The sequence below is a fragment of the Ambystoma mexicanum genome, chromosome 13, assembly GCF_040938575.1.
Source record: "Ambystoma mexicanum isolate Mex_15411 chromosome 13, UKY_AmexF1_1, whole genome shotgun sequence".
Classification (NCBI taxonomy): Eukaryota; Metazoa; Chordata; class Amphibia; order Caudata; family Ambystomatidae; genus Ambystoma; species Ambystoma mexicanum.
Window position 1 is genome coordinate 510574717 of NC_090938.1, and position 22038 is coordinate 510596754.

At 47.0% G+C, this 22038-nt stretch overlaps 1 protein-coding gene across 1 annotated transcript in view; it reads left to right on the forward strand.

The window, feature by feature from the left end:
• IFI35 (interferon induced protein 35) overlaps positions 1-15074 on the forward strand; it is a 215307-nt gene extending 200233 nt beyond the window's left edge. The window contains exon 10 of the mRNA XM_069634190.1: positions 10359-15074. Coding sequence (XP_069490291.1) covers positions 10359-10550 — 192 coding nt within the window. The 3' untranslated portion in view covers positions 10551-15074. The remainder of the gene's footprint in view (positions 1-10358) is intronic.
• Positions 15075-22038: the final 6964 nt, after the last annotated feature.

Below are 22038 nucleotides of genomic sequence, written 5' to 3' on the forward strand. Positions count from 1 at the left end.
AAGCAGTACTAAGACATCTTTTCTCTACTGTTCCGTCTCACAACCCAGCTCCAACTCCGGGTACTGGTCGCTAGTCTATGCACAGCATGTGATTCTAAGCAGATTAACAAGCATCAGAAGACATGCATTACTTACCGTAATAGCATTTCTGATGATTGTATCTGCTTAGATTCACATGCGCCCTCACTACCGCCCCGCTCGGGGTGGAAGGAACATAGACTTCTTACTACTTTCTCTCTTTATGTACTCACTCACTATAGCCTTGGGCTCCCTCATGGCAGAAAAAATACAATCGGAGGGACCTTGGTGCGTGAGGGATTTTGGGTACTACACACGTCACAAAAGGGATAGTGTTACAGACGCACCTATGCCGACGTCCCCTTTCGGTCCCCAAAAGACAAGATGCAATACTCTGCGGTTACCACTGGATGTCGGACCATATGCACAGCATGTGAATCATAAGCAGATACAATCATCAGAAATGCTATTACGGTAAGTAATGCATGAATATATATATTTCTGAGGCTTGTGGAATCTGCTTAGATCACATGCTGTGCATAGGCCGACATCTAGTGGAAGCTGCGGAGTATTACAGTTTGTTTTTCGAAACTCGAAAATGGGCGTCGACACAGGCGTGCCAGTAATACTATCCCTAGTGTGACGTCCGCTGTACCCAAGATCCCTCACGCGTCTAGGATCCTCAGATTGTTTTTTTCCGCCATACTGGTCGGAAGCATCTTGCGGAGTCCCCTGGCCTTAGCCATACTTTTGCTAATTATTGACATCCTTCCCCACCCCAACGTCGACCCTCGACACTCGACGACGGCTGGAGAAGACATCGACCGTCGGCTGCTGCACGACGGATCTGGGCCTCGGAAGGCCGCTGGCCTCGGCCCGGGCCTAGTAGGCCGCTGGCCTCGGCCCTGCAAGTAGGGAGAGTGGGGGGTGGTACATACTCTTCACTCTTGGTATATAGGTACACCTTATATATTTCCTACACTTACCAGCCCGCTGCCTCAAGGTGCGTATGGAGGGTACCCCTTTCCAATTCTGCCCCAAGTGCAACCGCAAATACCCTTGGGTCGACAGGCACGCCACGTGCAATCTCTGCTTGCCGAGGGACCACCCCGAAGCGAACTGCAGAGCGTGTAGTAGGTTTAAGCCTAAGACACTTAAGGACCGTTCGACAAAGCGTTGGGCCCACCACGCCAGGCAGGCGGCCATGGCAGCGGAGGGCGCCTTCAGCGATGGCAGCGACGCCGTACTTTCGGACGGCGAGGGCATTACGGCGTCGAAAGACTGCCGAGCGCAGGTCCCCGACCTCGGAAGGTTGTCCGGCAGGGCGGCTATGGGGAAGACCCCCGGCGACGCAAGCGCTACACACCCTACACACACTAAGCACACTAAGTCCAACCGAACCTCGACGACGTCGACTTCTCGGAAAGAGGCACAGATAGAACGGTCCGACTCTGTGTCCTCTGGGCGCTCTCGATCGAGATCGCCTCATGACGCAAGGCAATCATCCACTCTTGCCAAAAGTGCCTCGCTCCCTAGATTAACGGAAGTTCGATTGTCGGAAGACGAAGACGACTTCCACCCCCAGGCCGCGCTCCAGGAGACCGAGGCCGCAGTTAACACCAGCGAGGCCCCACGCTCGAAACACACAGATACCTCTCCCGACCCTCGACGCCAGGCGTCGAAAGTCTCTGGGGCCTCCAAGGGGCAGGGAAAACATTTTTCCACGCACGGGGAGGGGGGGAAACAGCGGAAAGCACAGCCTTCCACTCCTGTAAGACCATCCTTCCACCCTAAGCAGACAGACAAACACAAATCTACTGGGACATCAACATCCAGCAAGGGTACCCTTGATAAGTCCCCTAAGTTGCCTACTAAAGTCATACCCTGTTCCAAAGAATGGTCTAGTGAAGACATAGACAGGGTCATGTCAAGGATGTCTTCCTTGGCTGATTTTTATGACAAAAACCCAGAACATTTCCTTTCGTATGACCCTCAAGGGGCCACACCCTCAGGCTCCTCTGATCCTATCCCCCTAAGTAAAAAGGCCCGGTTCGAAAGACCTGAACCCTTCGAGGTGCAGCCTTACTCTACTCCATACTCTACTCCACACCCCAGATACCCCAGATACCAAGGACAGCCTTTCCCTGAAGGAGACCAGGAGTTTGAAATTATGGAGGAACAAACCGGGACTGAATACTATGCGGATGATGAGGACCTGGAGGAGGTAGAAGATGAGCAGGAAATTTACAGAGTAGATTCCCCGGTAGAGAGCGAAGCCCCAGTTACCGACTCGCCAGTTGATAACCAGCCCCTCCTTAATGAATTTCTCGCTCGCGCAGCAGAACATTTTCACATCGACACCCACGGTGTACAGGAGGAAAGGGACTTCGCAGAAGAGTTGGTGGGAGAGAGGAGGCCGGTCGCTCAGACCATCCCTATCCTTAAATCCATCCAACGTAGAATAGATCCATCCCTGGTGAATCCTAACCTCACCAGAGCCGTCAACCCCAGAGTCGAAAAACTTTTTCGGGCAGCCCAGTCTAACCCTCTTTATATAAGAGGACATCTTAAACCAGACTCCCTAGTGGTTACCAACACTCGGAAGAGGGCTGGGACACCCTTATCGTCGTCAGAAGCTCCTCCCGACAAGGAGAGCAAAAAACTGTACGGGTTTGGCAGGAAGGTAGCCTCAACGTCCGCCTACCAAGCAAGGATTGCAAACTCCACCACCCTGTTGGCAAGTTACAACTGCCATCAATGGGAAGAGGTTGCGGCGCTCATAGCCTCTGCGCCTGAACCGCTAAAGGGCCAGTTGGCTCTGATCTCGGCAGAAGGGAGAGCCGTGTCTGGTTGCATATTAAAAGCAACTTTCGACGCCGCGGACAACGCAGGAAGATTGATAGCAGAAGGTACTGTTATCAAGAGACATGCGTGGTTACGGCAGTCGGGGTTCAAAACAGAAACCCAGGCTTCATTAATAGACAAGCCGGTGGAACCCGATCTATTGTTTGGGAAAGCGGTCGAAGACGCACTTAAGAATGCCAAGGACGAATACGAGACTCTCAAATCCCTTGGCCAGCTTACCAACAAACCCCCTAACCAGAGGGAGAACAGTAATTTTCGTCGCCCACGCGGCCAAAATTCACAAAGAGGCAACTATGCCCAAGGACAGGGTACACAATGGAACAACAACCAGCAGTCTACCCAAAGTTACGGCAGGGGTAACAAGAGAGGTCGTGGAAGAGGCAGAGGCAGCCCCAACAAGGGAGGTGGCACGCCTCCACCAAAGCAGTGACGCTCAGTTCAGGGTCCCTTCTCACACAACCCCAGTAGGGGGACGCATTTCCAACTTCACCCAGGCTTGGGAAGGGATCACCTTGGACAGATGGGTGCTGTCAACAGTGTCCACAGGATATTGTATAGAATTACTGCAGCGTCCCCGGAACCACCCTCCACGACAAAGAATACACTCCTTAGAACATCAGAAGATCCTTCTCGAGGAGATCGCCATTCTGCTAGAAAAGGACGCGATAGAACTCGTCCCAGGACACCAGGTAAACAAGGGTATCTATTCAACTTACTTCCTTGTGCCAAAGAAAGATTTGACAATGCGCCCAGTATTGGACTTACGGCCTGCCAACAAGTATGTCAAGCCCCAAAAATTCCGTATTACCACGCTACAAGAGGTAATCCCCCTCCTAAAAAAGGGTGATTACATGGCAACCTTGGATGTGAAAGATGCTTATTTTCATATTTCCATGCTCCCAGCGCACAGAAGATACTTGCGCTTCAAGGTGGACAGTCGCCACTACCAATTCAAGGTACTGCCCTTTGGGATAGCTTCAGCACCAAGGGTATTCACCAAGGTACTGGCGGTGGCAGCTGCACACCTACGCAGGGAGGCAATCCCAGTGTACCCTTATCTGGACGACTGGCTCATAACGGGGGAAACCCCAGGGATTTGCAGGTCAAACATTCAGAGGACTATCGACCTCCTCCACGAATTAGGCTTCTCTATCAACGAGAAGAAGTCAAGTCTGGTGCCAAGCACCCCAAAACAGTTCCTAGGAGCAATCCTAGATACTCAGAAAGGGTTGACCTTCTCTTCGGAAGAGAGAATTCGGAATATACTACTGCAAATTCCACATTATCAGTCAGGTCAACAAATAACGGTACGCAAAGCAATGCGGTTACTGGGCATGATGGCGTCATGCATTTACCTGGTCCCCCACGCGCGTCTGCGCATGCGTCCCATGCAGGAATGGTTGGCCAAACAGTGGTCTCAGGCAAGTGGTCAGTGGGACGATCTAGTGGTCGTTTCGCCAACACTCGTACAGAGCTTACACTGGTGGACAAGAGAGAATCTCGCAAGGGGAAAAGCCTTTTACGATCCCGAAGTACAGGCAGTGGTGACTACAGATGCATGCCTAACTGGGTGGGGAGCTCACCATCTCCACCACACAGCTCAGGGTCTCTGGTCTCACTCAGTAGCCAAGAACCACATCAACCTGCTAGAGCTTCTGGCAGTATTCCGAGCGCTTCAGGCGTTCGAGCCCCATCTGCTAAACTTGTCGGTGCAGATCCGGACGGACAGCACGACAGCCATGTTCTATCTGAACAAACAAGGAGGGACTCGTTCGCCAAATCTGTCCAAGCTTGCCCAGAAAATCTGGATATGGGCACTCAGACGGAACATCTTCCTGTCATCACAACATGTTCCAGGGGAGCTCAATTCCCTAGCGGATGCCCTAAGCAGAGACTCCCTCCCAGAAGAACACGAATGGGTCCTTCACAGAGATATCGTAGAAGATCTCTTCTCTCAGTGGGGTTTCCCCACTATAGACCTATTCGCCACAAGCGAAAACAAACAATGCCCAGGATTTGCATCCAGGTTCCCCCAGCCAGACTCCCAAGGGAACGCCCTGTGGATGAACAGGTCAGGGATGTTTGCGTACGCTTTTCCACCAACTCCTCATCAGGAAGGTGGTGTACAAGATGAACAAGGAGTCGATGACGCTCATCCTAGTTGCTCCCATGTGGGCGAGACAACCATGGTTTCCACACCTACGCAGGATGGCGGTGTGCGAACCCATCAAACTCCCAGCCTGGTACAACCTACTGTCCCAGCAACAAGGTCAAACAGTGCACCAGAAACCCAACTCAATGAACCTGGCAGCATGGCTCCTGAGGTCATAGAGTTTGGGCATCTCAATTTACCACAGAGGTGTATGGACATCCTAAAAGAATCCAGGAAACCAAACACAAGGCACTGTTACTTTGACAAGTAGAAGAGATTCGTTATTTGGTGCCAAAATAAACAAATCAACCCAGTTGATTGCACTCCTTCTAACGTTGTAACATACATGCTCCACCTGCTGGACGCAGGTTTGGTTTTTAACTCTCTGAAGGTACACCTGGCAGCCCTCTTGGCTTACACCACATCCCATAACAGAGTATCGTGGTGGAAAGTACCAGTAGTTAAAGCCTTCATGGAAGGAGTAAAGAGCCTTCACCCTCCTATTTCGAACCCACCGCTAGGATGGGACCTCAACGTGGTGCTAGCTAAGCTCATGGGCCCCCCTTTCAAACCCATGCATAAAAGTAGTCTCAAACACCTGACTTATAAAACGGCCTTCTTAGTAGCCATTACCTCTATAAGAAGGGTCAGTGAAATTCAGGCTCTGTCAGTGCAGGATCCTTTCTTTACTATCCACAAAGACAAACTGGTTTTACGCACACACCCTAGGTTCTCACCTAAATTTATATCTAAGTTCCATGTAAACCAGTCCATCGAGCTTCCGGCTTTCTTCCAGAACCCGCAAAGCTCAGCTGAGGTGAAACTACACACCCTTGATGTGCGTAGGGCGGTCCTCTACTATGTAAATAAAACCAGACCGCTAAGGAAAACAGATCAACTGTTTGTCTCCGTAGCTACAGGCAGAGAGGGGGATCGCGTCTCTAAAGGCGCGATCTCGAAGTGGATTATCAACTGTATACAGCTGTGTTACTCTCTTTCTGAAAAAACTCTGCCTTTTACGCCAAGGGCCCATTCTACTAGAGGCATTGGGGCCACTCTGGCTTTCATTGCAAATGTTCCCCTCGACACCATTTGCAAAGCAGCTACTTGGAGCTCTATTCACACTTTTACTCAGCATTACTGCATTGACACTCATTCCAAGACAGATACACAAGTGGGACAAGCGGTTCTAAGACACCTGTTTGCTCATGACCCTTCTCACATCCCACCTCCTTCTTATGGTACTGCTCGCTAATCTATGCACAGCATGTGATCTAAGCAGATTCCACAAGCCTCAGAAGGGATACATTACTCACCGTAATCGTATTTCTGATGCTTGTATCTGCTTAGATTCACATGCGACCCACCCTTCCTCCCCTCCGAGAGAAGGCGCATGATTGCTTGTAGTCTTACCTTTATGTCTATCTGCTTGGATTATCTGTATTCACGCTACTCCTCATGCTTCCTCATGTCAGAAAAAATACAATCTGAGGATCCTAGACGCGTGAGGGATCTTGGGTACAGCGGACGTCACACTAGGGATAGTATTACTGGCACGCCTGTGTCGACGCCCATTTTTGAGTTTCGAAAAACAAACTGTAATACTCCGCAGCTTCCACTAGATGTCGGCCTATGCACAGCATGTGAATCTAAGCAGATACAAGCATCAGAAATACGATTACAGTGAGTAATGTATCCCATATATATATATATATATATATATATATATATATATATATATATATATATATATTCATACAAGCTGATCTAGAGCGCTTATGCTTGAACTCCACAGTGTCCTGACAGGCCAGCCTGCAATGTCTATTCTATTGGTGACCAGTCAAGTTACTGTAAAGCTAAATATCATGGCTGCATTATAATTTTCAGGTGAAAACGGGATCGTAAAGAGGAAAGGGGCCCATGCAGATTTTCGGTGGGGGTTAGAAAGTGAAAGCGGTGGACACGGGCTGGGGTTCTCCTCTGGGGGGAAAAAACAACCTCATTTATGAAGCAATATTTATTGTCACATTAAAGTGTCTTGGACCCCAAGAAGATGCATCCCTTGTATGGAAGCAAGGGCGGTGAAAATGTTTTTGTCGACATAGACAAGTTGACACATTGAACCCCTCACTCTGTCCGATATTGGGATTACATTTGATGTTTGGGCGGGCTGACTGCTGGATCCGCAGGCAGCGCCCAAATTTGCTTTGCGGTTCCAAGACACTTTTATGTGGCAAGGAAGAGCCGAATGTCCATGATCCATCATAGGGGTAAAGTGCAGGCAATAGTTTCTTGGTGATCGGGGGCAGTGGTCCGGCTAAGGTTTGGAAGTGGAAGTATTTTACACCCTATTTTTTAAAGTTGGGAGTAAAATTATTTTTTAGGGAGTACGGATCTAAATCCAATTCCCAGTGGGAGTATTTTATAAGCGAGTGCACGTGTTTTAACTGGAAAGACGAAAATGTTTTTGTAATAATTATTTGTTTTGCACCTAGGCATTCATGAACATTAAAAGAAACCGGTTTTCTTCTTACGATCAGGCTGTAATGATAGTAGTTTCGTACTGCAGTACTTTGTTCTCTACTAGGTAAACATATCCATGGAGCTGTGTGGTTGACCTCCGGGCACAAGGTTCTATGTGTCAGTTTCCCATATGTTGTAGGGTGTATTTTTACTCCCCCCATTTTTATTTTTTGGGGTCATTTCCCTTTTTTCAGGGAGTAACGGTGGCCGATACACCCCATATCTGTAGGGCTGATCGGGGGATTGGGTGGCATCCAAGAACTGTAGGGGGTGAGTGAATCCATGCAGCCTGTGCACGGGAAGGATAACTATGGCCTTATGCATCTATAGGGCTGTTTGCACATAAACCTGGTTGTGGGGCACCGGCTAGTTGCCCTTTGCTCTTCCTTTTCTCCCTCGGCCCCTGTGGGTCTGTGCAGGTTGTGGCAGTATCGGCATCCAACTTTGAGGATGCTGACATAGCAGAGATGTAGTAGATTGATCAGTGTAGGGTGCGGATGGGGATAGCTGTTACCAAGGTCGTTGGGGTGGTGGCAGTGTGGAAGTAGGAATGAAGGAGAGGAAGGTGTAGTAATGGGGGTATATTAACGAATACAAAATAATGAACAACATTTTTAATTAATCTTTTTTACCGAATACTGTTCTGCTTTTTTAAAATATATATAGGGTGGGGATGAGGGGTTAAAACGGGTGGGGAGGGGCTTGGGGTGGGGTTATAAACAAAGGGAAATGGGGGGGGGGGCGGGTTAAAGGGGGCCCCCCAAATAAAATTTAAAAAATTGGCATTTTGTCGTTAAAAATGTTTTGTTAAAAATGTTTTCATTATTTATTTATTCGTTAATATCACAGGGAACCGTAATAGGGTAGTGAGAATTCAGAAAGCCGGTATTGTTCTTGATGAGCTGCATTCATTGGAATTTGTAGTTGGTGTGACTGATAAACCTCTTTGTATCAACCTGCATTGTCTTACTTGTACCTAACCAAGGGCTTTCCTCCAGCAGTAATGAACAACTGCTTCTTAGTGAAGGCTGAATCCAACGGTATCTAGTTAAAATGTCAAAAACATATTTTCGAATGCAAAAATGTCGAAAAAAAGAATGCTGAAAAAAATGTTTTTTATTTTTTTTGGTTTAGCTAGTAAAAATACTTTGTAAATAAAAAATAAAAACGGGATTTGGGGGGAACCCCTCCCCCCAGTAAAAAAAAAACGAAATAATAATTTTTTTTAGGTATTTTTTTCCAACATTATTGCATTCGAAAATATGTCATTTGACATATTCGCTATAAACCGAACCCAACATTATAATCCTGCACCTACATAATGGGTCTTCTGTGTGTTGTGGTTGTTTGTGCCCTCTCCAATTGCTTTGCTATTATAACATTGTATTATTGTGGGCTTTTGGAACATTGCCAATAGGGTAACATGGTATCCTTCTCCATGGAAAGCAATGCAAAGCCCCACAGATAGTAAGGGCTTGACTGTAGGTTGATGCAGGTCATCACTATATGAACCACATTGCTCCATGAGCCTATCGGCGGATCTTGGATGGGCACTTTGACAACGTCTTGGAGGATATCATGCAGTGGGGGGATGGCTGTAGGTTTGCACCTGGTTCACATATCCCTTGGGTTCTTTTAAGTAGGACAAGTGGTCATCATGTTGGCTGGGGAGGGTATAGGTGTTCGACTTTGGCTCCGGAGATGGATGTGGTGGTGTCGTACAAACATGCAAGCTCTAAACGCTTGCTTGAAAAGATCAGTCTTTGTTTGCTGAGATCTGCAAGCCACTTTGCTAAGACTGCCTCTTGCTGAATCTTTGAAAATCCCAAACAAGGATGTTACGGTTGATGGTGCAGGAGAGAGTGTACTGTATCCTTTCATTCAATTTAATTGCGTTGAGTAAGGGGAATTATTTTAAAAACAAATAAAATGTTTAATTCAATGGAGATATGTATTTAACGTTCAAAAGTGTCCCCTTCATTGTACCCACTCAAGGTTGCTTTGAAATCTTTTCCAAACTATTTTAGCAGTATTTGTAAACGTATTTTAGCAGTATTTGTAAACGTATTTTAGCAGTATTTCCATGTAAAGTTTTGCAATGAGCCCGTAAGGTCATCCAGATGAATACAATAGATATTCCAGTCCCTCTATCCATTTTCATTTGTATGTGCTTGATCCTTGCTTGCATGTAGTACATGTGCAGATCCGCCGATCACGGCCGCACAGAGAACAGCTCAGGTTCCCCCATGCTTGCTTGGTTAAAGGAAATCTAATCGGCATTAACCAAGCATCCTGTGCATCTCTCTGTACAGTTCTAGGCTGTCATCAGCAGCTGTCAAGAGAGTAGATGTGTCATCATTGGCCATTGTGGCCTCTCACTAATGGGCTGTAGACAGGCCTTCAGCCCAAAACCGATAAGCCGGCCATTGATCCTAGATTTGCCAAAAGAAAAATCCCATGCAAGTAGTGTCCTGTGCGATAGAACTTAATATATCAAGTTGGGCAGATTGGAGGGCCTAGGGGATTGTCTGCCCCATAGTGCTCATAGCTATTTGGTGTGGGCTCTGGTGCTTGCCGTCGAGCAAGACGTCCTGGCATTCCTGTTTGAGAGTGCTGCCATGGATGTGGACATGAGTGTAAACCCATGATGCCCACTTATAGTGAGACCACTATAGACATTTCCAGTAATGTACATAACAGTGATCTCATCCACTTTTCATTTGTGGAAACGAAAGGGAATGGGCTTTTCTCCAGCGATGGTACAGCACATTCAAACATTGACATTTTACCTTCCTCACAGCTGCGAGACTCCACCTGCCTGAAGACCGTGCAACTGACGGGCATCCCTGACATCATGGACGAGGAAGCGATGCAGGATGTGCTGGAGATCCACTTCCAGAAGAAGAGCAATGGTGGGGGCCAGGTGGAGGTTGTCCATTACGTCCGCCTGGGCAAGAGCGGCATTGCTGTCTTCGAAGAGGACATGTGCTAGGAATCTACTTATAAATGAGGGAAGCCAAGAAACCTGGAGAGTGAAGGCGAATTTTCAAATGCCTTTGGGGACAGGTCTAAGACTGAACTATAGCATGGTCTCATAACTTATTACAGTGTATGCAGGATTGAAGGACATTGCCGTAAAAGCTTGCACAACTGTTTTTAATGTAAGGTTGAATATAATGCAAACACTCAGTTTAGGTTACATATTTACATCCATGTGTATCTAAGGCATATCGATTGCAAAGGAGAAGCCATGTTTTAGCCATGAATGATGTTGTCAAATCAATGGAGATACACTGTTGGAGCCAGAGTAAAGTTGCCGCCAAAAGGTCTATCTCGAACCAGAAAGGACAATCAAATTCTTATAATGTTTCAGTTTCTGATTGGTTCTAACCCTATGTACGTGTAGATGTTATGCACCTTAAGTGCAACTCTTTCCTTCAGCTCTTTAATTGGTTGTCTGTATAGATTGGTCTACACCAAAGTCAATGATTTTGGAAAGGTTGCCTTGAAAGCTGGGTAGCAAGTCTGGCGTGAAGATGTTGAGGGGACTGGGTCGAATTTGGTGGATCGCGCAAATTCTTTCTGCTGAGGGCGTGCTCAGCTGTTGCTTGTATTTGACAGGTCAAGGAAACCGGGTGATTGGCTACAGCTTCTTCGCAGGGATTGATTCAGCCGCCTTATGTCTTCCTGTGACAAATGAGGAGGCGGTGGTGGCGATGATGATAATTCTTATTATTATTGTTGCACAAAATATTCCAGACAAGACCTTTGGAATCATTGAGTCATCCCATCATGTGACCTCATTTAGCAACTAGTAAGCCCACAAGCACCCTCATTCTCCTATATGTGGTTGCAGGCAAAGCACTTGGAAAAGGCTCGCGTGTTTTTTTTTAAACCAGATCCAAATATTCTCTGCTCCAGGCAGTGTCCGGCTGTGGCGTATCCCAATGCCCACAGAATTAGCATTGGCCCTCAGACACACCCCAGCCGGATCTGCACACAGAAGGTGCCTAATGAGTGTGCTGTCAATATACTCACCAGGCACCCACCCTGGGGTCTAAGCATTCCATGCACCACGCATTCCATGCACCATCCCTGGGAAAAAACACGTTGGTAGGGTTATTTTTCTGGAAGGGTGGAAGTGTGTGGGAGGCACAGCCGTGCCCTGGAATGGGCTTCAATGAAAAAGGGATTTCATTTGGTTTCTTCTTGCAAACAGAGAGACTACCTGATCCACATCTGTAGAATGCGGTTCATAAAGTGAATTCCTGGGAATAGCCTCAGTAACAGCTGCACTATTCTTGGGGAATGCTATTGCAAGAACAGAACTGGCACATTAGTGTCTAGGATGAGCACAAATGTATTTGCACTCTGAGCAAGTGCTCCAATGAGGGCATATTTGTTTCTTCTGAAATCCTATAGCTAGGTACTTTAGGTGCCCAACCTTGTGGTGTCCCAATCAGTGACTCTTTTCTGTAGACACTGAAAACGACTGATTGTTTCCAAAAATGGCAGTCGGTTCAAGCTGTTAAAATTATATCCACAATCTAAATATAATTATCATACAAATATACAAATACACCTAATCAAAATCACTCAACAAAAAAAAAAAACTGAAAAGGAGCGTTAACCGGCATGATTTAAGTAATCAGTGTTACCTTGGAGAATTTCGATTTACTAGAAGTAAAAATGCAAATTACCCCTCCTCTCAGGAGCTCCAGACAGAATAAATCCCAGTATCTATTACAAAGTAGCAAGAGTAGATCTGACTGTAAGCCTGACATTGCGCATGTGTGGCTACTTCCTGTTCTAAAAGTAAAGACAGGGCTCATGTTATTACTGCAGTAAACAATGTAACTGGGTTTGTCTGTTTCTCTGGAGGGTTATATGGTCAGCTGTGTAATTGCGGGATACAATGTGGCCCTGTGTTTTGATTACTTTCAGACAGGATGTAGCCACATCTGAACAATGAAAGGCTTCCAGTCATACATCTACTTGGTTACTTTCGTACAGATGCTGTAGAGTTGGACCCATTCGTTCCAAATGGAGCCAATGTGAGGGCTCATTTTGCAGGCTAATTTACATATAGTCAACTGCAATTATCTGAGATGCCACTGAGGATTACGCCAACGTTTTGAAAAAATGCAGTGTGATGCAACATAAACAATGACAATATCGGGATTGGATACAGTTACGTAATGATGTCAAGAAAATTAGTACATTTCAGCTAAATAACAAATTCGCCAGTACATTTCCAATTGCAAGTTAGAGGAATTAGTGGTGTTAATAGAGTGAATGTTAGTGCTACCCCAAAAAGCCACTATTATTACTCTTTTCTTTGTGTGGGTCTAGTAGTTCATGCCAGTCGTATACGCTGCACATCTTTTTGTATTGGATATGAAGCTGGGTCTTCTTTGCAACCAGGAAGGAGAGGTTTTGCCACAATAATCCGCATGGGTAGTTTCCCAGAAGAACATTCTAAATGGATGCTGTGTTCAATGAAGAACTGAACAATGGTTTCTCAGGTAAAGCTAAGATTGGCTTGTTATGGCCGAGCATGGATTGCATAAAGAATTGGAGAGAAATAAGCAGCTTTGCAATTATGGTATACTATTAGGTGTCAGGAAAGGACTCTTCTTTTCTGTAGTGCAAATTAGCTACAGCAAGTCTGCAAGTATGGGGCATCAGGAAGCGGGAATCTGACGCACTGCATCTGAAAGAGTGATTCTGGCTTGAATCCTAGTGCTTACGCTCTCCGACCGAACATCATATAGCGCTTGTGACAGCCCGAGGAAGCAGTGGACGTTTTAGAGATCACCACACCAGCGTCTGTCTCCAAAGTTCCCCATTCTTTGACTTCTTCTCACATCCATCCCCGTCTTTGCCTGCAACCTTTTCTGAATCTGAAAGTTGGTGCAGCCCCCTAAAAGAACACGAACGCCGAAAGGACCCTAAGACCGAAGAGGGTCTCTTCCTGAAAAGCAGAGCTACTGTTGCTATTTTCTTTTAGACTGGCTAGTTGCATGCAGAATCCAACGACGAGTGCAGCAGGGGTTTAAGAAAAAACCTATGCAAAACGCAGGCTCAAATTACTCAATTGCTGGATCTGGTTCCCAGTGTAGCACAGATGGCGCACGCGTGGGCACTTATATGTCTGGGGCAGAACTGAAAAGTGTTTGCAATGTCAGGTGCTGTCAGAATCAAAGTGATAATCGTTCTTTCAGTAGATCAGACTGGACGTTTAGAAAGCTGAAGTTGCAGAGGCTTCCTTAATCAATAAAAAAAAAAAAGAATTGGGCCTTGTTAAAGCCCCATCTGGAAATATTATCGTTGACTAGTGGGATGACTATGAACGTGCTGCTTCTAAGCCATGTATCGTTGCGGCACATGAAAAACATATGCTTTTTAGGCCTTAAGATAACAATGGGAAAAGGAACAGAGTGTAACATTTCACTGCAATCATAGACATGATGGCTTATGGAAAGCAAAGGACTTATGAGAATTAAGGCAATCCTCTGGCTCCACAGACCCAACTATCTTTCATAGAAATGGGCCTTGATTATCTTTAGCATGGTAGAGCAGATGCTTCGAGGGTGTTGGGCAATGCCACAGCGCTGGCAGACAATGCTGGCATACTGCAATGCAAATTGACAATGTTTCCAGAATGTGTAGTGTTGTGCGCACACAAGAATAAAGGGACTCTGCCGTGAATAGGGATATGATTGGGTCATTTCACTGATAGACTGGGTCAGTTATTACAAAATCGAGGGCGACTCTGGAGTGGGTAAACATTTAAGGAGCTACAGACCCTTACATGATACCTGAATCGTAGTACAGAATCACCATCTAGTGTAAGATTTTAGAGTGCAACCAAGGTACCAGAGGTCATTGGAGTTAAGAAGTGCTTTAACTAGTATCAAAACAAAAGTTTAGGATTCACTTTTAAGTTTAAGAACTTGGGGTGGGGAGGTATAAACCTATTTGAGAGTAGTGGTGAAGGTATTGATAATTTCAAACAAGGTCACAAAAAAGAGCAAAGGTGTTTCTCCTTTCGGAAATTCTGTGACCGACTTGACCAAATGCTCAACAAAATTCTCAATCGTAAAAATGTTAACCTTTTTGAAAAATTGCTCTTGAAATATATTACACCTTGTTGAAAGTTATTTTTGTATTCTGACTTCGTTATATGGTCCGTGACATGCTCTAAGTATTCAGCACACACAGCAGCCCGCTTCTGCGGCAAACAATGTTTAGTAACATAATAAGGGGGATGAGAGATCCAGTCTTTCAGACCAGGTTTTAGTTTGAAACCAACCATCACATCCACAGATGAACCAGAGTATCAATTGACGTTGATTGTTTTTTTTTTTTTTTTAATCTTTCTTTGGGTATTGTGTGGCAAGTAAGAAAAATAAGTAAATGCACTAGAAGAAAATGTAAAAAAATAAAAAAGTGGCAGCCAGACCACCAGGAGTGTTTACCTTTCCTTTCAAATAAAACGTCTACTACATCGTCATCCGATCACTACTCATTTCTTTCTTTTTTTAAACATTTTGTTTTTTAAGTTCAACAATATTTGTAGTTCTTTGTTCATTTCAGTACAACTGCATTCCATTCTCTAGTTAGCCTCCCCTGGACACTGGGACAGAAAGTTTGCAGAAACTGGTAAATCAGATCAAATTGACCATTTAGATAAAACACCCACATTCATCTCTGTTCAGTCAGCCTACATTTGGAAAGGTCTATAAATGGATCTTCATATGTCAACTAAATAACAGTGACCACGTTGAAACTCCATCGGTCACACAAGGCATCTACGCCACAAAAAACGTAATTGATTGATTTTTCCTCGCCGATGCAAAGCATGTGACTAAACGGATGCAAGCCCCACAAACACTATTGATTGATTGCTAAGTTATGCCCATCTTACACCAACCATTCCATAAATTAATAAAGCAGTCTCCCATCATTTCTCGACTACAGAACCCTGTAAACTCTACTACAGTGCTGTAACTTTAACCCCGTAACCTACTACATGAAACCCACCCCCATAGCAACAGATTTAAAGGCCATCATGCATTCTTCTAGTTGTCTTTTGGCAGAAACCCAGGACAGTGATGTTGATTAGAAAGTTTTGCAACAGGAAACATGAAATATTTTTGTACCGATCTGGACATTTTCCAAAATATACACTAAATTAAAATAGAAATCAGTGGTTTTGTGTAAGGAGACCTCTTTTTACCCGATGAGGTTTCCCTCTGTACTTTTCGTTTGTTTTCCCTCTAAGCAGGTTTAATCAATCCAAAGCCTGACTGGAAGCGGCTCATTTTGTATGCTCTGCCTTGAGTGCTTATATCTCCTAAGGCAGGAGTACCCCATAGTCCCCCAGAGGGGGCAGGGGGGTACCACTTCTCTGTTGGTCATGTGGCTATGCTGGTGGTGACTCCTTTTGCATGTGTAATATGGTTTCACATAGTGGAATCCATTTGACCTTTCCTTCAATTCACAAAATGGAGTTTGTCTTTTGAACCGAAGACCCAGGAATCACATGATTATCCATGGTCCCTCTTTGTGTGTGTAAGAGGAGGTGGCCAGCTTTGGCTGCTGAATGACTCTGTCCCAGGACTGGGGGCTGTAGTCAGCCTGAAACCAGTTCTGATAGGATTACGCAAATGACTGGTTGGGTTAGTGTGAATTCTCTTCCTTTGTGTGGGAGTGGTTCTTGAATGTATGGGTGCGTTTGGAGGGTTGGTCTGACATTTTTTGACAAACGTTTTGTTTGAATGAGATTTGGTGTGGAATGTGATGCTGTGTTAATTCACTGCCGGCCGAGGGTGATAAAAGCAGACCCCTTTACCCACTCACTTGCCTACTGCTGGAACGCTGCCTGTACCTGCACTCTTCTGCTTGAGGAAGGACTGAAGCTATATTCTTGCGTTTGTTCTTAAGGGACTTCTCAAGCTTCTGATGACTACGAAGGAGCCCTGCATTGCAGACTACTGCCAACCTCAGATTCATTGCCTCTCGCCTCCTGTGGCTGGGATTCTCAACCCGGGCACCACAGAATCTTGAATTCATCCTTGTAAGGGTCGTTTGATGGCCACCAAAAATGTGCACAATGACGCTGCTTTTTCAGACCCAAGGTATTGCTCATCTGGCTACCTGGCATTGCTGGCTAGAAACCTTTTCCGCCACTAGGGGGAGCAGTGCGGCTCTTTTACACTAGTATGTGCTCCAGGCTGAATATGATATCTGGGCTATGGTGCCATGCCCTTTGACCTCAGTTCCTTTTTCCTGTGCACTCTGCTCAATTCACGAACACTGCTTCGTGGAAGTATTATCGTTTTGCGCCATGCCATATCCGAAAAAGACCTTGGGTTTAAACCTTGTGCCGACTGCGAATGCCAGATGTCCGTCTCCAACCCCCATTGGATTTGCCTATACACTCTGGGGGAGGAACATGACCTTGCAGGGCTGTGGGTCATGCCAGTCGATGCCCCCTAAGGTGCTTCAGGATCGGACAGCAAAACTCTTTACTTCTTTCCACAAGCATAAACCTCGCTTGGCTTTGTGCTGCCTGCATTCATGGGGTGAATATTTTATTTTATTTATCTCAATCCAGCGGCAAGTGGACTGTACAGACAGAAAACAAAAAAGAAGTTGACCACATTTTAATTTATTTTATTTTTAAAATTGAAACCGCCTTCGCATTGTCCTCACCTTGGCAGCACCACAGAGGCTCGTGTCTGGCGTGCCCATGGTACATCTCCATAGGCAAGCTGCCCCATTCACTGTGGCCCTATGGAAACTCCATCATGGCCGCTGCTTAAATCGAACCAGCACTGCAGTGCTTGCTGTGGCTGGCTGCCCTCCTGTGATTGGCTTTGCCCATCTCCTTCACTCATAATCACGGGAGCAGGCAGGCAAACGCAGCCACCTCACAAGGCCCACACTAAGGCCCCCTGTCTGAGAAGGGCTCGGAGGACCACCTCACCTTAGATGCTGGCCCTCTGCACCACCTTGAACAAGCCACCAGGTATGCGGCCCGCTGCCCAGTGAACTTTGGTCCTCTGCAAACCCAGCTTCCTGCAAAAAAAATCTGTGCGTGATGGCAGATCTGTCACTTCCTTCACTAATTACAAACTCTACTGAACCAAGGTGTGCCTATACCACTTTGCCTTCCTTACCCTGCTTATTCTCACATATTCATCTATCAACACTCTGTGTCCATTTAGCAAAAATCAAAGCCTGGTATGTATGTTTAACATCCTTGCACCCCCTTTGTGATCTGCATTTCGTGTCTATTTAGCAAAAGTCAAAGCCTGGTTTGTTTTCAACTTCTCTGCAGACATTTATAGTGCTGAAATATTCCTAGTGCATCTGCTCTTGTTTGCCTTGGCTACTAGGCTGCCTAGCGAGTTTGTGCTCGGATTGTGCTGTGCAGCCTACCTCATTCCTCCATCTATCCTCAGCTGCTCCTATGGCACTTCTCTCCCCTATTTTCTCTTTCTGCAACACAATCACCTATCCTCCCTCTCACAGAAAGTCTGGAAGAAAAAAGCTTAACAAAGACATCCTGACCACCAACCCTGGCCTACCTATCGCAGACACCTACGTCAGTGCAACTTCCAGACAGGTCTTCACTGATATCCTCTGTTTCTGTCCCCTCTCCAAATGTATGGACTCTTCAGCTCATCTCAACTCTCTCTCCTCTTTCTTCCTCTCCCATTTAATGACACCAAATGGGAAGCCCTCTTGGCGGGCTTCGCGTCATCCAGGGTCTATCATTAATTTCTATCACACTGGCACTATCTTGGTTCAGGGTCCTCAACCCAACCTCTTCCTCTTTAACCGGCGCCTGCTGTCCCTCATTAGCTTCCTTCCCACACCTGCTGCTGCTTCTTCTACTCTCTCTGCCCTCCCCCCTGACTGGTGTACCATGTCTCTGTACCCCTTCTTGGAAAACCTTTAAAGGTGGAGACCTCCTTCATTTCGCCACACTCAATGCCTGTTCTGCCACTAAACACTGCCAACATCTCTCTCCTTCTTGAGGACATTGACCTTGATATCCTTGCTCTTACTGAGATGTAGTTCAATGCCAGCTCAGTCATTTCTTTTGACTCCCTTTTCCCTGATGGCTATAGGATCCTCTCAAAGCCTCGCCCCAACCGTACTGTTGGTGGGGTTACTCTTATTTTCCGAGTGGGTCCCTTCCTCCCTAACACCCACCCAACCCTACTCTTCCTTCGAGAGCCTGGTCTGCAAGCTGGTCATCTCTCCCACCTCCTCTCTGACCATTGCCACCATCTAAAGGTCACCTGGCTCTACCACCCTGTTACTCTCTGAATGGGCTGATTTCTCCTCCTCTCTCCTCACACCCACCTCTAAACTCCTTCTTGAGGGTGATTTCAACATTCACCTTGACTCCTCAATCACGGCATCTACTCTCTTCCGTTACCTCTGCACCTCGCTCTCCCTCTCTATTCTCCCTTCTGGTACGAACCACTTGGCCAGGCACACTCTTGATGCCTTCATCCACACTGATCTTTCACTCTCCTCCTCACCCTTCTCTCCTGGTCAGACCACACACTCCTCTCACCTGAGTCCACTCAGCCCTCTGACCGCACCTCCCCCAGTCCTGCCAACATCGTTCATGAACATACATCCAATGAAACAGTGTTAGCTGCTGCCTTCACATCCACCTTCATCCCCCCTCTGCCCCTACTGCAGACTCTGCTCTCAGAAACCTCCATCTTGCCATTACTAATACCCTTGACGTTCTTGCCCCAGTCATGAGGATCCGCTTGAAACATGCCGCAAAGCGTAACTCCTGGTGCGACCCCGAACTTGCAGCCTTGAAATGCAAGTGCAGAACTGCAGAGAGGAAGTGGCAGACCTCAGGCTCACCCTCTGACAAACTGGCCTGTCGCCTTCTCAAAAGGCTATACAGACTCTCCATCTGTACTAAAAAAGGGCCCACATCCAGGCCCGACTCTCTGGTGCATCCAACAACACAGCTGAACTCTTTAAAATCTGCAGGGAACTAGCCAACCCTTCCGCTGCTTCCTCGCCTCCTCTTCTCTCCCCTCACAGGCCCTCTGCAACACATTGGCCACAAACCTCACTGCAAAAACTCATGACTTCCTGAGCACCCTTGCCTCTCCCTCCCCTCACCCTCTACCTCCTATGGCCTCCCACCCTCCCTCTGCCTTTCTCTCCTCCTTCTCCCCTACGACACCTGATGAGGTCACCAGACTTGTCCGCTCCAGGAAGGTCTCCTTCAGACAGGTTTTCCCCCTGCTTCTCCAGAACCATTAAGGACAACATTGGCTCTCTTGCCCCCGCACTTGCTGATTTCTGCAACCACTCTTTTGCTACTGGCTCTTCCCCTCCCCCTCAAGCACTCCTTTGTGCATCCCCTCCTGAAAAAACCTTCTGCAGACCCATCTTGTCCAGCCAACTACCGCCCCATATCTATTGCCCCCTTCCTTGTGAAACTCTTGCAGAAGCTGGTCTTCCCCCAACTTACCCAGCACACTGAACTTATTGTTTGCCTCCAAACCATCAATCTGTAGTCCGAGCATCCAGAGGCATGGAAACTGCACTTCTGGACAACCGTGGGGGAACTGCTCGCATCTCTTGACTCCAACTCTCCAGCTGTTCTCATTCTACTCGATCTCTCCTCTGCATTTGATATGGTCAACCACTCCATCCTCATTAAACGGCTCCATGATACCCTGGGTATCTCGGAGCGGGCACTGGACTGACTGTCCACCTTCCTCAGTGACCACCCGACCCTAGTTACTCCTCCCCCACCTCTATCTCCACCTGCAGTGCCCCCCCAACCTCCCTTCCTGGCTCTATAAAACTTATCTTGCTCCACTTGTGCAGCTAATTTCCACCTTCTTCCCCCAACTTCCAGTGTTACGTAGATGACACACAACTCTTCTTTTTCCTCGGACCCTCACCTTACTTCTTGCATCATTCCTGACTGCCTATCTACCATCCAGTCCTGGTGCACTTTCAATGATCTCTGCCTCAATGCCAGCAAGTCTGAGATCCTTCCTATTGGGACTCCTGCACCCTCTTTCTTCCCCACACAACCAATACCTGGCACTCCTTGCCCACCGCATCGCCGCTCTCTGCCCAAATTTCCAGTGCTATGCAGATGATACCCAGCTCATTTTCAGGCTTCCCTCTGCCTCCTCCTCTCCTTCCCTCATCTCGGACTGTGTATCTGCTATCCAGGAATGGTGTGCCGCCAATGACCTCTGCCTTAATGCCAGTAAGACTGAGATTCTACTCATCGGCACACCCTCTCCCTCCTTCCCTGCAGCTCTCTGGCCGGCCTCTCTTGGCCCTCTTCCTGTTCCCACCTACAAGGCTAAAAACCTCGGGGTCATCTTTGATTCCACACTCTCCTTCTCTCCTCATATCTCTGACGTCTCTAAGATGTCGCACTACCAGTTGCACCTCCTCAGAGGTATTCTTCCTTTCCTCTCCTTCCCCCAGAAGCTCACCGTCTCCAGAGCCCTTGTTCTCTCTAGGCTGGACTATTGTAACAGTCTCTATCTAAATCTACCTGCCTCTACTCTCTGCCCTCTCCAGAACAGGACTGCGAGACCTATCCTTGACCTCAAGCCCAGGGATTGTATCTCTACAGGACTGAAATCTCTGCACTGGCTCCCAATGGCTGTGAGGATTAAGTTCAAAACACTCTGCATTGTCCACAAGGCCTTCTGGGGCCGCATTACCTTCAACTCTCTCTTCCCAAATATCTTCTCGAGCTCTTCGCTCATCCGCCTCCAACTCCCTCAGGGTCAGTCACTTCTCCAAGCAGCGAGTTGGTGGTAGATCTCTCTCTTCAGCAGGGGCCCCCCCTCTGGAACAGCCTTCCTGCCTCCCTGAAACTTGAAGAGAACCATCTCTGGTTCTGGAAGTACCTTAAAACCCTCCTCTTTGCCTCTGATTTCTCTCCCTCTCTCCCCTGCTGAATTCCTGGTGGAAACTGCACTGGTTACATGGCCACCCTTTCTGATCTCTGGCCCAGGCCCCGCCAGTTGCACACCTGAACTGCCTCCCTGACAACCCCTGGGACTGTTTTCTGTATCCCTACAGTCCCCCTACCAGTACTTATGTCTGCACTTACCTCGCACTTGCCACCATCTGGCCGTTTTATGTTATTTATTCTACTATCCCATGTACTACACTTTCCCCTCTCCCCTTCCCCCTTGCACTTTCCCTCTCCCTCCTTCCCATGCACTTGCGTGATTTGAATGACTCCTGGCCCAGTAAGATTGTTGTCTGTCCTCCCTTGTTCCCCCTCCCTTGCTTCGTCGCGCCTTGAAACACTTGTGTATAGGCGCGTTATAAATGCCATATCATATCATATACTATTCTCAAAACGGCTGAAAGCCACAGGCGGGGATTTACAAACTTCTTACTCCGTGGAGCAATGTATGTTATCTGCAAAAAACGTT